This window comes from Grus americana, chromosome 3 (genome assembly GCF_028858705.1).
Source record: "Grus americana isolate bGruAme1 chromosome 3, bGruAme1.mat, whole genome shotgun sequence".
Classification (NCBI taxonomy): domain Eukaryota; kingdom Metazoa; phylum Chordata; class Aves; order Gruiformes; family Gruidae; genus Grus; species Grus americana.
Window position 1 is genome coordinate 61,165,112 of NC_072854.1, and position 19,436 is coordinate 61,184,547.

A 19,436-nucleotide genomic window follows, 5' to 3' on the forward strand; every position below is an offset into this window, starting at 1 on the left:
CAAAGATGTCCTGTCTTAAGTCATGAAAAATCCAAACCCAATACAAAGGCATTAGTTTCTAATTACTTTTCACTTGCATGTTCAGCCCCAGTAACAGGTGGTGCTGCACACTTGTTTCCTAAATCCATGAACAATCACACATGCACTTTGAACACTAAGAACCTCTCCCCTTCGGGCAACTCAGTGGGTTCATACTGTCACGGACCAATGCTTCACTTTTAATCTAGGACTAACAAATGAGACATTAAATATGTCCCCCTAAAGTATGTATTTTCTGAGTGAAGTAAAACCGTATGCCAAAGGCATTTCATTACACAATTGAAGCTCGTAACAATCATGTCATAAGTTTAAAACCTGTCTTGGCTTGACACAAGGCACGTTTCTTGGACTTGATCAAAGCAAAGTTATGCAATGCACGCTTTCAATGCTTTAGTAAGTTTTACACAAGCAAAGTTTCAATAGTGATCAAAAAGCTGCAAAAAGCCAAAAATGTATTAGTCGGGTTACTGCGATCCATACATCTCCTTATTACTGAACAAAACCAATGATTTTTAAAAAGACAGTTTTTGTGACAAAGGGAATTATTTATAGCCCCATCTGGATGAATAAAATAAGTTAAGGACAGCAGAAGGATTTTCTAAAATTTCTTCAGTTACTAGTTTATGTTATTAACCACAAGTTAAATGACACTGATTATAACCACAGACAGTCTTTGATAAAATAATCCATATTAACAGACTACATGGAAATTCTGAAAATAAAAATCTCTACTTCAGTGACAGAGCACTACACATTAACATACTTTTCAAAGCTCTTTGTTGTTGTTCATCTTCAATGAAAACCAACCTTTATGAAGCAAGAATTACTTTCATTTGAAAAGTGACAAAATAAGGCAAAGATTTCAGAACATATCTAAACATTTCCTTTAAAAATCTGATCCTCACATAAATTTCTCACAGCTCCTAAAATCAAAAAGCTTCAGAATCAGAATTAGTTTTCCAATACTTCTTTCACTGCTTGTTCCTTACTAACTACATTTATAATGTATTTGATAAAGGCTGATTAAACTGGTGATAAATAGAAACCTGCTCAACAGAAGATACACACATTGAGGAGCAATGTATAAAAATCCCATTTAGGATTATGAATTGGACCCAGGTGTTTGCTTTATCTAAATAGGGCTATTATTCCCAGTTGCCACCTTGAAAACATCTAGCAAAGATATATAAAATGTACATCCAACATTGATGCTGAGGGGGTTTTTTTTTGTTTGGATTTTTTTGTTGGTTTGGGGGTTTTTTTGTTGGCTTGGTTTTTTTAATTTTTATTTAAACTTGGAAACTAGAATTATAGCATGCAATATTTCCAAGCTGTTTTTCTCCCATGCACTTCATGCACTGTGCCTGTAACAGCCTGCGAGTGACCTCCCATTCCATGCAGCCTGGCAGCCCGTGAGAAGGGAAAGTGTTTCTTATGTTATATACAAACCTCCAACATTAAATTGCTATGTCTGACATAAATATTTTCCCCGTCTACTCTCAAGGAATTGCTCTGTGAAATTAAGCCACACACAAAAAACAAAAACAAAACAAACATAAAAACCAAAATGAACATAAAATATACCAGCAAGTAAATAAAAAAAGATCCTTAGACAGTTAAATAAAGGAAATCAAATGGTAAGGTGAAAAGGCACTATTCAGACTAAATCCACAGGAAGTTTAGGGTGCTAACAAGGCAGGCAGCTACAGCCAGATTTAATTCTAAAAAAACAACCATGCACCTTCTGTTGTGCTTCCTCCTCTTCAGATTCCACCTATGTGAGCACATGGCAAATGATCAAGAAAAGGAACCGTTAGCATACACTTACAGACTAGCACAGAGGCTTCACCTCTTTGTCAATGCTGCAAAGCGTGCTGTATTTACAGACCTGTACTGTTTCGGCCACAGATGTTGCTGAAATTATTAAGCGACTTTGGTCTTCCTTCACCTACATTGTCGTAGAATGGCTGAAGTAATATTTGGTGTAAGTGGCATGACAAATGAAAGTTTCATACTATGTCCCTTTCTTGCTGTACTTTTCAGTGTTTTCCCAGATGGAAATTTAAGAATGAGTAAAGAAAAATAAAATAAAATACACTTAAAAAATGCATAATTTCTATGGTAAGCACCTTAAGCTCTGCAACAAGTTGATGGGAAAATGGAATCTAATGCATGACTTTTTTTGGTAAGAGAGTCTAAGATTCAAGTCAAACACCTAAATACTGTACTATATTTACAAACTGTCTTAATTATTTGAAGAATGTTGCTGTCTTGGGATGAGTTATTTGCACCCCAGCCCCCTCTTTAGGTGAATATATTCTTCCTCAAACTGCAATGCACTCTCTTGGAAATGACAGCTAATCTTCATATCTTACCTACAAGTATTCTGAATGCCTTAAGGAACAGCATTCCCTAAAAAGCAAACCACTTCCCAGTCTTTCCACAGGTACAAATATCAACTACTAATCTTGAGAAAAAAATGCATTTAGAAGTCAACACTCTGCAAGTACATAAATTTGAAAAGGGGTTTACTTATTGCACATACTGCTGCATTGTGGTTTCTGTGTGAATGCACACGTAATGTGGTACATACCACATTTTTATTCATTTCTCACTTATCTAGGGTTCTATTTTCTGCAACTTTATGTTACAAATGGTAGATTGAATTAGTTTACAGAAAAATTGAGAAAGTCTTTTAAGCCATGTTTTTCATTATTTTAAACTTAGATTGATGTTTTTAATGACATCATGTTGTATTTAGCATGGTTTTAATATCTACATTGTATTGATTTAATCAGTTTAACAAACTTTGCTAAATGTAACATTGAAAAGGTCCTCCCCCTTTTTAATTTTGTAATATTTGGTTTCATATTTCCTTTGAAGATCAAAATAAACCACTTGTTTCTAATAGTATTGCTGTAACATGCACAGCAGGCATAAAGAAAGGAGGCATTTTGTCAACCACTCCAGATGATCAGAGCAACGTATTAATGTGACTGAGGCTTCCGTACAGCAATTTTAACAACGTATTTCAAGCAATGTTCAGGCTCCAGTGGTTGAAGCCTGACACAGCCTGCAATCCCAGCTAATGAATGAAATCAGTCTCTACCTTACCTGCTGCTAGACATTAATGAAAGCACTTAAAAAAAAAAGTGCCATGGACAGACTCAACTTTGCACACACCCTTGTAGAGCAGAAACATCTGAAATCTGGAATAACAAAAAACCTGATTTTAAAACATTCACCACTTTCTGAATACAGGTTTTAGGAATTTCACTTTTCAGATCTAAACACAACTCTGGAGATGTGCGTTTCAGTCGATGCACACAGAAGACATGCATTTTAACATGAACTGATAGTGCAAGTAGCACAACTTGCAAATAGTATTGAGTAATCATATATGTATTATTATACAGCACTTTCTGTATTCAGATTTATGTGCTCATAAACATTTTGAACTACAAAGCAACTCTACCTGCAGCTCAGTACCTGTGGAATCTAATGAAATTGTGCATGCTGTAGGAATTCAGGCAGAAAAGCCACCAGCTATCTATTGACTAAAAATCCCTCAATAGCAATTTTTCACTAGTAAGAAAAGTTAGAAAGACACAGATATATATGTGTGTCTGTTTGTATTTATATATATACAGGCATGTATACAGACATATCCCTATACTAGGAAGTGTGCAAAACTGAGCAAGCCTCTGGGAGAAATGGCATAAAAGCTATGTGCAAGTGTCAACATTTAAGCAACAAAATTACACACCTCCTCTTCCTCTGCTTTGTCATTCAGGTCATTGTCATTAGAGGCACTAAAGGAAGTCGCCTTAGGCTCCAGGTAGCAGAGGGACAGAGCGAGAGGAAGGGAAAATGTGAGTGAAAAAGGAATAGACTGGAAAGCAGACAGAAGCAGCACGAAGATAAGGAGAAAAGAGGGGATGAAGGAAGGAGAGGTAATGGGAATATAGTGCTGAAGGCCAGGTGGGAGGAAAGAGATGCAAACATCAGGAAGGCTAGGAAAAGTAATGTAACCATCCTCGTCAAGCAGTGAATGGAAACTAAAAGAAAAGCATCTGATAAAGCTGAATGAGACACACAACTCAGTGCTTTTGTAGTCATCTGTACGGAGTTTTCCCTCCACAGCAGGGGAGACTGAACAAGCTAGGGATCTCATAGATTCAAAGATGATATTCGGTGAAGCTATTTCATTTTTATTATGATCTGGTGTTTCTTTCATGGAATTGCACTCTGAGATGTCTGGGATGGTAAGGAGGGGCTCTCCAAAGGGATCTTCCTCTGAAATATCTGAAAGCATGTCCATCTCAGGTGAGAGGTTTGTGAGGTGGGATGACACAGAATGGATGGGTAGCGATGGTGGGTGTACGTGAGTGAGCTGAAGAAATAAATTCTGTGCACAGTGAAAAATGAAAGCACAACAAAATGCAAGTTTGAAGGCACAAGAAGAGGGGAAAAAAAAGAAATTATTAGTTAGTGAAAATTTTTACTTAGAACCAGGGATATCTCTACTAATGCAATAGAAATGCCAAATAAAAATAGAAATCCCCCTGTGTTTTACAAGCAGCCAACTTGTTTACTTCTCTTATGATACCAAACCCATTACGAACGTTTTGTTCTCAGGCTGTAAAGAACTGTGCACTTTTGAACTGTAATAGTCACTTACAACAGATGGAAGCAGACAGACATTCAAAGCTTTGGCAGAAAGGTCAGGGGACAGTGCAGTACACGAAAGACAAGCTGGCACTTTGATTCTCGAGTTTATAACCATTTCCTCTACGACTTAAGGAGAGCCAGAAAGGAAAAGAAGTATCTGTGCTAGGGGGGAAAAGAAAGCTGTTCACAGATTTGGCATGTGTAACAAAACCTTACTGAACAGCTTCCTGGAACAACTTCCCAAAATACTGCTTTTTATTTTTTTCTTCTTCTTTTGGTTAAAATATTGAAAGATACTGCCACTTTGAAAACAAGGGAGTATCACCATTTTACCAAGCCCAAAGTCAAAACATAGAAATTTATTTTACCATTTTTCTCCCATAAAGAAACACTGTGTGTGCCTTTTTCCTAGGCTAATTCAAATTTCACTTGCCAGCAAACAAAAAAATTGCAACTGTTGGACTTGCGCCCGTCCTACACTTGAATGCAGTGGGAACATGTGAACCGCACAGAGAAACTCAGCAGTCCCTCTAGGAATCAAATAGGTAGTTAACTTGCAAAAACGTTGGAAAACAAAATTACTCTTTAAATATGAAAGTTCTAGAGAACTGGCAGAAAAAGAAATGATCTCCAAAAGAGAAAAGCAGCAGATTTTAGATGACACTTTCGAAGGAAATTTTTATATCAAATCATACAAGATCTAAATTTAATTTTTTGACCTATTCTCCCAGTAGCTCAACCAAGCAAGACAAATAAATGGTTGTTTGCAACAGGACAGACCGAAGTACTCAACTTTTCACAGAAATTTACACCTCAGTCAAAATACAAGTTTTTAAAGGATGCAATAATTCTACAATGGCTACTAAAACAATACTGTTATCTATGGTAATTAAACACAGTCATAATATACCCAACTTTGAGGATTGTACATGACTGTGGATATACTAACAATTTTTTAAAGTCTAAACAAACTAAGGAAAAGAATAAAACATCATTTACCCTTTGAAACGTTTTTTCAAGAACTCATGCAAGCTTACTGAGAATTCAAATTAAATTTATAGCAATGAAAGAAACCATAGATCAATGCCATTCAAAAGTTCGTAGTCTCTTTTGCTTACATGCACTTACATTCAGTTAAACCTACAGAAAACACTTGACAATTTTCCTTTTATATTTTAATATGGTGTTCTGTATGATGCTCAGAAGTGATAGACACTAAATAACCACAAATGGACACAAGTTATGTGAAAAATAATTTTGGTATGAAAGTCAGCCATACCTTTCCATCCTGAGTCAATTCTAATTGTGGGGTTTTGACTGGGCTTCCATCTTCTTCTCTGCCACTTTCTTTTAACTTGGCCTGACCAGCAGCTTCAATGTCAATGACTTTATCTCCAGCAGCCTGCCCTCCAGTAGTAGGGAAGTCTCTTAGCAGACTTTGGTCTGAGATACCCATGGGAGCTATTAGAGAAGAAAATAATTTTGGTTAATTGAGGTAAGTTGGAACATTTTGTTTTCAAGATTTCTTAACAAAATGATTTGATGGTGATGTCAGCAATGAGCAATAGAGGTTGGTTACTGAGTAATACAGTATTTTTCAGCTTCTTGGCTTTGCAAGAAGTCTACAGTTCTCATTGCACTGACACGAACAGCAATGTACCTGTGTCATATAATGTGCACTTACTATGCCAGGGGGGAAAAAACCTCACAATATCAGCTAGGTATTTAATTATCAAGTTTCTGGTTAGTCTTGGAAGGCAAATTGAAGGTACTGTTCTTGTGACTGTAAATCACCATGACAAAAGAGAGAAATGGACAACAGTGTTTTGTGGAAATTCACTATTTTGTGAGGACTGTTTTAATGCAATATAGGTACGGATATAACTGTCACAGTATTTTTATTCTGGAACCTTAGCAAAATTGGTGCTGCAGAAACAATAGCTCAGTGCAAGTAAGACTTTTCCTCCCTATATGCTTATGAAAAATGGAAGGGGGAAATACTGAATATCTATATTTGAATATAGTCAAAGCACAAGATAGTGAAAGGCCTTAATTTTGTTTTTCTTATTTGATTCGGCATAATAGGATTAGTGAGCAGGATGGCTTTTTTTTTTTTTTAAATCGGGATGACTGGCTCAGTCAAAATAGGAGTAATGAAACACAGGAGAATTAATTAAATTAAACAGCTTTAATGAACAAAACTTTGATATAAATTAATTTAGCAGTCTTCTGTAATACCTCCATATGCCTTGACTTTACAAAGCCAAAGTGCAGAAAGTTGAGAGGAAGAGGTGTTTCTTGGAGTACCTTTGAGGAATATCCTCTTTTGGAAAGAGTCTCAGCTTGATATCAGAGGTTCCCTTAAGCTGCTGAGAAGCTAAGGGCAGCTAATGGCAAATGTGGGATGTTAGTCTTTCAGGGCCTCTCTAAATAGCAGGTTCTGTAACTTAAGCTTCTGATCCCTTCTTGGGTGGCAAATAGAGCATTTCTTGGGTATATGTCCCTCAAGTTCCACAAGTAACTTCTGACAAATCAAAGAATAATTTAGGTTGGAAGGAATATCTGAAAGGTCAGCTAGTCCAACCCCCTGCTCAGAGCAGGTCCAATTAGACCAGGTTGCTCAGGGACATGTCCAGTTGAGTTTTGAGCATATCCAAGGTCTTGTTAAATAAATAAATAAATAAACGTTCTTTCTAAGTGAAATCTCCTGCGTCTCAACTTGTAGGCACTCCCCATTGCCTTATGAGTGGGCACCTCTGAGAAGAGCGTGGCTCTGTCTTCTCTATACCTTCTCTGCAGGTAGCTGTAGACAAGAATAACTCACTACAGCCGCCTTCTTGAGGCTGAAGGACCACAGTTCCCTCAGGCTCTCCTCATATATCATGTGTCCCCAGCCCTCTGGCCAGCCTGGTGGCTCTTACTGGGCTCATTGCAATAGGTCAATGCCCATCTCATACTGGGGAGCCCAAAGATGGACATGGTACTCCAGATACAGTCTTGACAAAATACTGAATACAGAAGAATAATAATTTCTTCTAATGTCCTGGCTATGCCCTTGCTAATACAGCCCAGGATAGAGTCGGCCACCTTTGGTGTAGGGGCACACTGTTGACTCATTTTCAACTTGTCCAGCGGGAATCCCCACATCCTTTTCTGCAGAGCTGCCTTCAGCACTGTCAGTGCCCCCCAGCATGTACTGGTATATGATGGCACTCCTCCACCTCAGGTACAGGACTTTGCATTTATTTTTGTTGAATTTCATAAGGTTCCTTCCAGCCCATTTCTCCAGCATGCTCTGGTCCCCCTAGTGAGGGGAAGGTGGGGGTTGGAGCAAGACTAACCCCTATAAGGCTGAGTACACAGCTCTAGATAGGAGAGGTAGGGTGCAAGCACACCCTCTACAGAATTTTCCTTTCAAGTGTACACTTACAGTGTGAACCTACATTTGGACTACTGCCTGAAGAAAGAACAATACTTGAGTTTGGCTTTGAATGAACACAGTTTAAAACTATTACAGCCTGCAGATGGCAACACCAGCAAGCTGCCTTAAATGCTGCCAGGAGTAGCTAGTTTCACTTGAGATGAAACCAAAGATGATTAAGAAAAAAAAAAAAAAACAAACCACCAAAAAAAAAAAAAAAGGAAAACCCAGAGCAATGTTTCATCATGTTCAAAATTTTGACTATGGTGGTTCTGTAAGAGTGAAGTTTTGGACCTGAAAACACAGGCATACACATCTGCATTCTGCAGATGATGCACAAGGGATCCCAGAAAGGCTTGCTGATACAATCTCCAAGAGTTGGGAAGAATTCAAATTGTTTCTAACCAAAAGTAGTACAGGAACTAAACCAGAGTCAGATGGTAACACTGATGTAGCGATGAGCCTTTTGGTTGCCACAAGGACTCATCACATGCCACCAGCACAAGGGTTGTTGCCTCTTATTTTTGCTTTGGTTCTCAGAAGGTAAGACTTTAGGTTTCCCAAGCAAGTGTCACAGTTTGCTCATTTGTCCCAATATAGAAGAACAAATATTTTCAAATGTAAAAGTCTTCTAAGTAAAAGATTTTTGGAGAAAATAAGGTAAAGTTAACAGCTGAATTGTAGCTAAACTCTCATCACTGTCACAGTTGACTTTTATTCTAGTGAAGCTGTGTATGCCTGAATCTAAGTCAAGCTTCACATCATCTTTCTGAAGAATTTTTCTACTTTATGTTTATTTCAGAAGTGATTTAGAGGAAAACATGTGTTTCTACATCTCTCTCACATACTGCTGCTATACCTGCCTTTGGAAAGCATGGCTGTTTTCAATAACAGAAACCAGAAGGTATTTCTGCTCAAAGAGACCAAACACCAGTAATCAAAAATTTTAGTTATTCAAACAGCCTCAATATAAAACTTTTTAACTAAACATGTAACTAACTAATAAATATACTTGGATAGCAATATACTGAGCAAAATGATACAAAACTGGAAGAAAAAACTTGTTCACTCTTCTATGTTTGGTGTAGAGAGAGGCACTCAGGCCAACCCAGAGCCTGAAAGATGCCACTGACCAAACAATTCTAATCAACAGCATATAGTGCATGCCTATCCTGTAAAACAGATGTGAGTAGTGAACACAGATGCTATATGTCCAATATAGAATCATCCACACATTCACGGCAATGCCATACAATTTAGGCAGTGACTTACTGTTTTGTTCACCAAAAACTGACAAGTAACCAAAGTGGCCACTCCTGACATCACCCATCAGAAACTGAAATTCATAAATTTGTCAACTGACATTCTGGACAGCCATAATGTCAACATTTTTGAATACTGGTCAGATCAGAGGGACAGCACATAATGTAATCATTACACTGGAGAAATCCCATAATGTAATCAGTACACTGAAGAAATACGTCAAATTTCATACCTCCATCAAGGCTCCTGGAAACACGCTTGCTTGAAGTGCGCTCAAAGTAGGGAGCTGGTCTGTCTATGAGGTTGCTAGCCTGTCGTGTCTGTGCTTGTGTACGACCACTGTAGCGGAACTTGGAACCCAAGGTTAGAAACTTTGCTTTTGGAGGCTGTTCTGGTGATACAAGTCTGAAAAGTAAATATGAGGAAAGTCAGTTAAAAAGGCTTTATTTCATGTATTTAATGAGGTACTTTAAAGCTACTTATTTTATTTCAACTTTAGTTCACCATGCATGAATTATGCACTCCAAGAAAGGATTCTACCATAAGCTCTGAGAAGAACTTCTAAAACAATGCATGTTATTCGTTATTGGCAATTGGAGTTGAAGTGATGCTGATAACCATCACATTTTCCACAGTATGACTAAGCATCCTTATCTTTTGGTGCTATCTTGGTTAAACTGCATTTTTTGTAGAAAGTTGAGGCCATTATAGGTCCATGTAGAATACCTCTCAGACATCTCTCCTTGGAATGTTAACTATAGTAGAAACGATACATCCCACTTCCACTATCCTTCCTGTATTCTGAGGTACCAGTACAGCAGCTGCTATTCCTCAAAGTTAGGGAATGGTATCTCAAAGCTGCATTGAAGGCTGCAGCAAGTGAAAAAAAGATTGAGGCTGGACAGTGACCCAACAGTAAGAAGTTTAACAAGCTGAATTCAGACTCCAGTTTCTTTACAATGTCATTTATAGATTTATATAAGTTGATGTTTGCTGGATATAAGCAGGGGGAAAAAGGCATATCGTGAAAAGAGTGAAAAAGAGATTCAGTCACGAGTACTATTAATGCTGGTTTCTGTGCTGGCTATGTATGCTTGTACCTAAGTGTTAGAGTCAAAGTCAGAAAGTGCAGGTAACAATGTTGGCAGAATTTGCTATGAGGGGTTCTGCTTTGTTCCACCAGTTTTTGACATCACATGAGAAGAGAAAAGGTCCCTATACCTCCCTGAATTTCCTTCAGTTTGAGGACTTCAAGCTCTTATTCATATAACCCTCATTGGCTGTTCTTTGGTTTTGAAACCTGAGTTGTCAGCTTCAACACCCAGGGTACTGTTTATTCCAGTGCCATCCTTGCTGATAGGATAAACAGTCACCACTGCAGGAACTCTTCCCAGTCTCAGCTTCTCTAGAAAGGTCTTTGATGTTGCTTCCCGGACCAACATAGTGCTGCAAATACATGCTCACCCAGCATGGCAGTTTCCATGGCCTATTCTCCTCTGTAGAAAACCATCAGACTATTACAGATAGAGCTTTTTGATTTGAGGATCTGCAAAGAATGAGAAGCTCACTGGGTATCGGCTGCTTTCAAGCAGAACTGGCAACTACTGGGCCTTTTGTACTTAGGATGGCACAGATGGACAAGCAAAACTTAAAAGTATGCTGACTTTGTTCTACACTTTTGAAGCATTTGTACAGGGAATATCTGTTAGTGGAATCTGATCCAACATATGTTAAAACAGTATCCAGTGGTGGGTTCTGAAAACTTCCAGTCATTCTAAAGATATCAGCAAACCAGAATAATTTTCAGTTAGTTAGCAAAAAGAACGGTGGGCTAGGTAGAAAGTTGTCTAAGGGAGGATGTTCATAGCTTTTTCAGAGTGCTAGCCAGAAGGATCCGATCCTGCGTACCTAAGATGCATATACACGCACCTGAATCCTGATCTGTTCCAACACATTTTTAAAGAAAATAGAATTCAAGACAGGCAAATCCACCCTTCTACACTAAGGCCACTTTTAAAAATCACAAGTATCTGGAGCTTCACTTTCAGTGCTTCTATAAAACAGCCTTATGCAATCTTTGTGACAATTCAGTTTGCCACATTATTTCCAAGAAAGAGTGCATTATGCATTAAGAGGAAGAAGGCTAACAGGGTTTTTCCAAGGTTCTTTCTGTTCTTTATTTTCCAGTCTTGGCAAGGCTACAGCATTAACTGCCGTTTTTATCTTCCACCCTGCTGAGATAAACTTTTAATCTTTTAATGTGGAAAAAACAAGAGAACTAATTACTTCCTGATTAAGGGCATTTGAATGAATTTTTTGTATTACAAGCTTAAGCATATAAAATAATTGAAGACTATGCTTTTACCATTTTAAGATATTCTGGGGAGACTCAGAAACAATCATGAAAATTTCAAATAAAACATCATAAAGCAGAATTACAAGCAGGTTTCTGCAGCCATTGGTTAAGATCCAGAGTTGCAGACTAAGCTTACCTCAAAAGATTAATGTAGATACATAGTCTGACTGTATATCTTAGATTGTTGCTCTTTGAACATGGTACTGGAATCCTATAAAGTTGAGCCGATACAAGTGAATCCAATGCCTTTGGGCTCTCATTTTCAATATAATTCGTTACAAGTTTTTATAAATAACTTTATATGCTGGCTGAATTTCCCATAAATTCTAAGATGGATCTTAATGTAATTATTTGGGAAAACTGAAACATTATAAAAGACAACACAAGGAATCTTACAATGTTATATAGGGCATGCTAAGAGATCTGGAAGCTAAAAATGTACATCTAAATTGAATACCATCTACTGTGGTATCATACACAAGCTTTACACATGCTCTGAAAGATCTACAGTCTCTTGGACTGTAGCAATTGCTTTCTGCTTTTTATCTTTGGAGAAAAATACAGCTGGATTTATTTTACTGTTTTTAAATCAGGATGAGAGTTTCAGAGGATTTTCTGTCTGATGACATCAGTGGAGTATATGGATTTTACAGAATGGTTCAAGTATTTGTTACATAATTCTCGTTATAATGTCATTCCTGGTTAGGAAAAGCCACTTCTGATTGGAATAAAATCCAATTATTTTTATTATGTCAGAATTTCTGTAGTAAGATTATCTAATATGTATTAACATTCCTGAAAACTTATATTTGCAAATGGTAGTTCTCAGTTTAGGATTTTTGACTTCCATAAGATTTGGGTTTTCCCTATTCAGGTCCATTTTACTACTATAAAATTAGGAAATACTGTTTCCCAGCAAAGCAAATCACTGCATGAGTTATTTGAAGAGTGTTGATAAACTTTTCATTGCAGACAGAACTGCATGTTATTTGTGGTAACAGATATCACCAGCCAAAGCAGACTTCAAATTTTAAAAAGGAATAGAATGGTGGACTATGTATCCTAAAAAACTTAACTAATGAATTCTATCAAACATGAAACAAAGATCTTTGACCAGGATTTAAAAAAGAAGTGCTCCTAAGTTAAGCATTTTGAGACTGATTGCCAATCTCAGCACAAATTCTAACGCTGCATTCAAGAATATTCTACATTCAATGAAAATACTGAAAACCATCCAATGAGACAGCTCCAGTAATGAACTACTTGGGTCTCATGGTCCCCAAGTTCTCTGAAGGTCTCAGTCTAGCAAGTATATTTAGCTTAGACTAATACGCAGCAACAGGATTGCATCTACCTTAAAACACAATTGCTTTTTAAAAATAAAGTAACAGGCTACTGAAGGAGAAAACTTACCTTTTACATACCCTAGTTACTGTGGTCTATCGAAGCAAGAAACTCAGATTCAATGCCTATTCAATGTATAAGAGATTGAACCTAAATCTGTGACCCTTAGGCTGCATAGGGCACATGCACTCCCTCATGGAGTTTGTGCTATTATAAAAGTCAAATGAAGATTTTTTTCAAATTCTTTTTCAATGGAGAAAGCAGAAAGAGGAAAAACTCTGTGGCCTACTGTTAAAATGCTCATTTACAAATAGACCATAGTTTCAATGACCAATTCAGAATTTTATGTTTATCAGTTGCTGGTGAAAAAATGCAGAGAAAGTTAAGGATTACTACATAAACAAATAGTAGTCTGTTTTTCAAGTGATTCTTTGTTCTTTAAAGAATGACTGTGAACTCAGCCCTGTTTATAAATAAGGAAAAATTCAGCTGTAAGCATTTACACTCAGCAGAATAATCTGAAAAGTGAAGTGAATGAAGATTACTGTCAAGCCCTGAGAAGTTCTGATGAAGTATAGTGGCTTTCTAGATGGTTGCTCTGAAGAGTTGATCTCTCGGCGAGTGTTACATATGATCACTAGTTTAGTTCCATCCTTTTCGCACTCTGAAAGTTTAAATAAAGCAGTTAATTGTACTTGAGACTTTCAGAATTGGTAATTTGGGGTGAATGATTGTTAGGGTGTCTTCTGTCTAAGAGGTGTTACTGGACTGAGATATCAGGGGCAAAGAGGGGGAAATCTTCTCTACTTTCCTCGTGTTCTTTAAAAGAAAGATAATGAGCATACCTGGCAAAGTGGGGGAAGCAGAGAATTATCACTTACCTGAAGAAAGTATGGTGCTCCACACAAACCTTCCATAACCTTTTAGCAGCCCGATGGTTTGGCAGCTTGAACCCAATAGTACTCTCAAACTGTTCCAGCTGGAAAGAATCCACAAACAAATTAACCCATTTCCTTAAGCTAGCTATTAACTAGCAGGCAGAGTTCAGATAGTTTCACTACTGTAACAAGCTGTAATTCTCCTGTCATAAGACTTTGTAAGATTTTAAAAAAAAAAAAAAAAAATCTATTTCCAGCTTTTAATAAAATTATACTTGGCAGGCTAGTCGGGTAATTATCACATTGTCACTTCCTATCTGTAGTAATGACTCTTTTGAAAAAATCCAATAATATTTTAGTGCTCCTTGCTGATTTTCTGACTAGCTGCCCAATATATTTATTTTTAAACTGCATGAAGTAATTGTACTGTAGGTTGTGCTGCACACTTTCCTTGGATTTAATAAGTCTGAAACCTGTACTGCAGTGTTAGGCTTACGTGATGCATTTCACTATAGAATTTTCTTAGCAAAAATATTACATCTATGTACCATCAGTGAGTACAAAACCAATACATCTGTGTTCCAGAACTACAATGTTAGTATTGTACTCTTTTGTTTTATTTATTCACACAGTAAAAGCTACCTTAAACATTTTAGAGTATAATCTAAAAAAGCATTAGTGTTTGATATTTTGTTTTTTGTTAAATTTCCAGATACAATGTGTTCAAAACGTAACCCCCTCTACTTCAGCAACTCCCACAAACTTATAATGGTATCTGAAAAGAAAGTTGGATCCACTATTTCCACAGCAACTAACGGAGAATTATAACACCCTGTAGGACAACTCAAGCCTTCGGTTACACTCATACAACTAGATGTGCTGGCATTTAGTGAGCAATTATACCCGAAGAGGAAGAGAAGCTGGCTCTCTCCCAGGACTGCAAGTTTGTATAGACAGTAACAACATGGCCAGTATAACTAGCTTTCCCCGTAAAAAAAAAATAAAATTACAAGATGGCATCTGTGAACAAAAGAAAATAGATTTTCTTCTTGATTTGCATCAAGATAAGTGTTTAATACAATCACTAGAATTTGAAGAGGAAAATAAAACGTTCTTAAGTTCTGCTTGAATCCAACATAAGCCTGTGAGGACATCTGGGAAAAAATGAAGATGTTTTCATGTTGCTGGATAGAAATGATCTCACAAAAGAAATAAGACGGAAAGGTGCTACTTACTTCTGCTGGCCTGACTTTGATGTAGAAATTACTTCGCTTATAGGAAATCTTCAGAATTTTTGGCCAAGCAAAGCGGTTGATCCGGAGTCTATCTTTGTAAATGAGCAGTCCATTAGCACATACACCCAACATGATATCCACACCTTCCGAATCCTATCATGTATGAGACAATTTCATAAAAATCAATTTAATAACATTCCAAAGAAGTAGTTATTGCTGGCATACCTTGAGAGAATAATGCAACTGGGACTTGTTTCATATTCAAACCTGAAAGACCTTGACAATGAGATTCTTAAAGCAGAAATAACCCAGTATATTATTTTTACTGGAAAGCCTTGAAGTAATGGCTTTGGCAGGCCTCTATCTGCATATGCCACAGTTCTTGGAAGTTCTTCAAGATTCTGGCAATAGGGACTAAGCCAACAACTTACAAGCAAGGAGAGGTATGGTGGGTGTGCTAACAATAATTCCAACAAATATTAAAAGAAGAAAAATCAAAACCAGACCCTTCCAACTTAAAACGAGTCAGTGAAAGTCTGAACAAACTGGTGATCATGGTTACCTACTACTCCACTAAAGATACAGGAAGTAATGGATAGTTGACTGAAAATGTCAACATAATGATTTCAGTCCATGTGCTGGTGGGCCAGGTTTCCGAGCACTGTTTCACTGACAGTGTTTGATGCAAGCCTTACAGGCTACAAAACTCATCGCTCACTGATAAGGCTTCGCTACACTATACCACTACACATTACAGCAGAATCTCACGTCCTTGCCAACAACAAATCAACTACAGAAAATGCTGACACTGTCATTAAAAAATTGCTTCACTGGCATAGCTAACAGCTGCAAGCAGATTCTGGCAAACGGCAGTTCTAATGCTTGCAGTTACTTCACTATGGTGAAAGAAAGTTCCAATAAAACTCTAAAAATCCAAGTTCCTTAAACATTACAGACCAAGTGAAGTACCACGCCACATTTGTATTAAAAAATGAATAAATGTTACAGACATAGTTGATACACGTGAATAAGTATTTAAGTATATTTCTTTCAAGTGTTTCTAACAGAACACAGGAAAGAGTCTATGGAAAATTGCAAAAACAAGTGCACAATGTTTCCATATGAAACAGAATTAAACAATGTTTCTCCAGTACTTAAAAGTCTAGTTTTCTTTTTTAAATACAGGAGTGATATGCTTATGATGATACATTAATTTTCCTAATGATTTGAGACTCTGGATTTGTGCGAGGGAGTGGGAGGAGGTTGGTTAGTTGGTTTGTTAGGTTTTAAACTACAAAAATCCCACTAGAAATGTAAATTTGATTTGACCTACCCAGAAGCAGTATTAAAAAAAAGCACACACCCCCCCCGGTTTTAACTGTCACAGTATTAGAAAGACAATTACGTGTTCTTTTAGGCTTTACTTTATGGCCCCACATCTCCTTGGCATCAAAACCCTGACATTTAAAATGTATTTAGCCACTCTTTCAAATAACATACTCTTTCCAAGCTGCACATATGTCTATGTATTAAATAAACTTAGATTTAAAATAAATTCTAAGGATGTTAGAGCTGTTAACTGAGTACTTATTGTAAAAGATAAATGGCTTATACCTAAGAATTGAGTGTATGAATTTTTTAAATAATCTATATATACTATGTTCTTTAATACTAAGCATTTCTACCCTAAAACAAAACAAAACCAAAATGAATCCCCAATACCTTGGCATGATGTAAATCCACTCCATACATGGAGAGTCTCTTAGCATTTTCTAGGAACTGGGAATCCGCCTGTGCTGGAGTCAAGCCCCTAAAACCATTGAACAAGTCTTGAGTTCATTGACAAAAGAACTGACAATCAAAACTGAATGAAATCCTGGAATTCAGACACATAGAAAAAACTCACTTTGTAAGGTATTGATATCATTTTTGCCCTAAAGGGGAAGTGTTCTTTCAAAGCAGTAGAGGTTTCCACCTTGACTCTTTCAAAATATTTTAGCTATATGTTGCTTAAACACTAATTCATAAGCTCAGATAAAAATACTTTCTCCAAAAGTTCTCTACTGAGATCTTAGTGAAGCTACTATTTCTAAAGTGAAATTTTTAAGCCCATGAAAGTAAGAGGTTCTAGTTACACAGCAAAAGATTTCCAAAGTAACAATAATGCCAGCATAGGAGTTTTTCACATACTCTTAAGAGAACTGACATAAAAGTGACTGACAAAGCATGATGGTTTCATTTAATCCCACTGTATGACACACCTGTGTGTTTTGTGTAGCTCAGCTACTTTCTCTTCCATTTCTTGAGTTTGATTGGGTGCAAACTGGAATTCACTGATATAGTCACTGCGATGCTCCTCTGGGTCATGATCACCCAGCTCAGCCTGCAGGGTGTATGAACCAAGGAGGGCATGAGTCACAAAAGAACATGGCAGTCGACCAGAAGCAATATCCTGACGAAGCTGTAGGCACAAGAAATATCTGCAAGACAAAGGAAAGGGAAAAAAACAAACAAAAACAAGAACAGACAAAGTGTTACCAACAGCCAGTTTGAGAGATATGTCAGAATTTATCGAGATGCATGTAATTGTATAAGCATATTTTAAAATAAGCCAATGCATTAATAATTTGCTACACCTTACATTATTTGAGCATTATTGCCACACGATACATTTCACTTCCATTTTTAAGAGTTGATATTACTTTCATAAATGATGCGAAGAGCAGGAAAAATTCTGATTTCCAATACAAATGAATGAAGAACTGTATCTAGTTTGTAACGAAAGTTGACTTAGGAACTCCTTCATTTCACGTTGTAGCCTGCAGGTATCTAAGGTTTACAAATAAAAACGCACGTATTTCCTTTGACTTTAAAATCCTAACTTTTTTATCCCTTGCAGCTTACAAGCTAATCAAGTCATGTAATACACAAAAGAAATCCAGTTTAGTACTGAATCCATAATTCCCTTCCTTAAACCATGTATGTATTAGAATTTAATATTTCGGGTACTGTATGCAGTCTTCTACTTAGTCTTCTAAGTTTAACAAGTTAAGAAACAGTAGACATCCTACCCTAGCACAGATTTTAATGTAAATTAAAAAAAAGGTTTACAAGTGAAGCTTAAATTTTAAGGAATTTAGCTCTAAGCTATAACCATAAAAATGCTTTTATCAGCTGAACACACAATTGAAAAGCCAACCAACTTGCTGAAAATTTTCAAAGAAAACACAGACAGCTTTTAATTACTCTGCATACTAAATGCCTTAGACTATTTGTAGTAATATATGAGCTACACACTTGTGTAGTTATCTTATTTTGTGCAGAAGACTGATGCGATGTGATGTGTGGTAAAATATATCCTGCCTCAGCAGTCAGCTAACTCCAAACCAAAACTAAATGGTTAGGTTTTCCATAACCCCTGAAAAAATGAGTGTCAATTCCCTGCACCCTACCCACTGGTTATATTAGTCTTGCAATGATACTTTTTAGGTGCCTGGTATCCACTGCATTCTAAGTATTTTCTATCTGAGAACTTTGGAAGACAATTATTTTCAGGCTTTATTATGTTACATGCATAATTTATTTATTGCATAATTTATCTGCACTTATTTAATGCAGATGTATAAAACTACATTTTCGCCAACCAAGCCTAGATTATTGCTGAAGTACCTTGGATTGTTTGAGTTTTGCTGTTAATATCAATACCCCCACACCCTTATGTGCTATATAATAAAGCAAAGCAGCAGCCTGACAATAAACCAGTAATAGCCAAACCTGTTATGGCATCCAGATACTGAAGAAGAAATTTTATATGGCCTTCAAATTAGACAGTAACTTTAAGTTTAAAATTAGAAACTATGCATACCTAGTGATGTCTTCAGTCAGCTGTGAAGGATCAGGGGGATAAAACTTCACATTAAAGGTGAATATCCAAGGTAAACCTGAACATGGGAAATATCCGATTGTCAATCTCAAACAAGTTGAAGCAAGCAAAGAAAGAACCTTACTGAAAAATGTTAGGCAGTCATTTCAATCTTAGATCACTGAAATCTTGAAGAAAGTTTTTTCCTCTCTTTTTACAGTATAGTAGTAAGAAGCATAGATTATTTTCATTATCAGGTAGTAACTCATATACACATACAGCGAAAGAGTAGCATGTTACAAATTATTTTTAAACCATGTTTTACAGTAAGTTATGTAAATATCAGAAGACATTTTTAATTTGAAAA

The 19,436-nt window shown here is 36.7% G+C and overlaps 1 protein-coding gene across 13 annotated transcripts in view; it reads right to left on the reverse strand.

The window, feature by feature from the left end:
- The window catches only part of EPB41L2 (erythrocyte membrane protein band 4.1 like 2), a 125,442-nt gene that overhangs the window by 21,108 nt on the left and 84,898 nt on the right, over positions 1 to 19,436 (reverse strand). For 9 of the 13 annotated variants that reach the window (XM_054819629.1, XM_054819625.1, XM_054819630.1 and 6 more), the window contains 8 exons: positions 19,073 to 19,148; positions 17,469 to 17,687; positions 16,930 to 17,017; positions 15,208 to 15,360; positions 13,976 to 14,073; positions 9,627 to 9,799; positions 5,990 to 6,171; positions 1,489 to 1,551 (listed from right to left, as the gene is read on the reverse strand). In XM_054819629.1, the coding sequence (XP_054675604.1) occupies positions 1,489 to 1,551; positions 5,990 to 6,171; positions 9,627 to 9,799; positions 13,976 to 14,073; positions 15,208 to 15,360; positions 16,930 to 17,017; positions 17,469 to 17,687; positions 19,073 to 19,148 (1,052 nt within the window). Of the gene's footprint in view, positions 1 to 1,488; positions 1,552 to 1,780; positions 1,814 to 3,805; positions 4,448 to 5,989; positions 6,172 to 9,626; positions 9,800 to 13,975; positions 14,074 to 15,207; positions 15,361 to 16,929; positions 17,018 to 17,468; positions 17,688 to 19,072; positions 19,149 to 19,436 lie in introns of all 13 variants that reach the window. The other 4 variants (XM_054819631.1, XM_054819627.1, XM_054819626.1 and 1 more) reach the window with 2 other exon arrangements.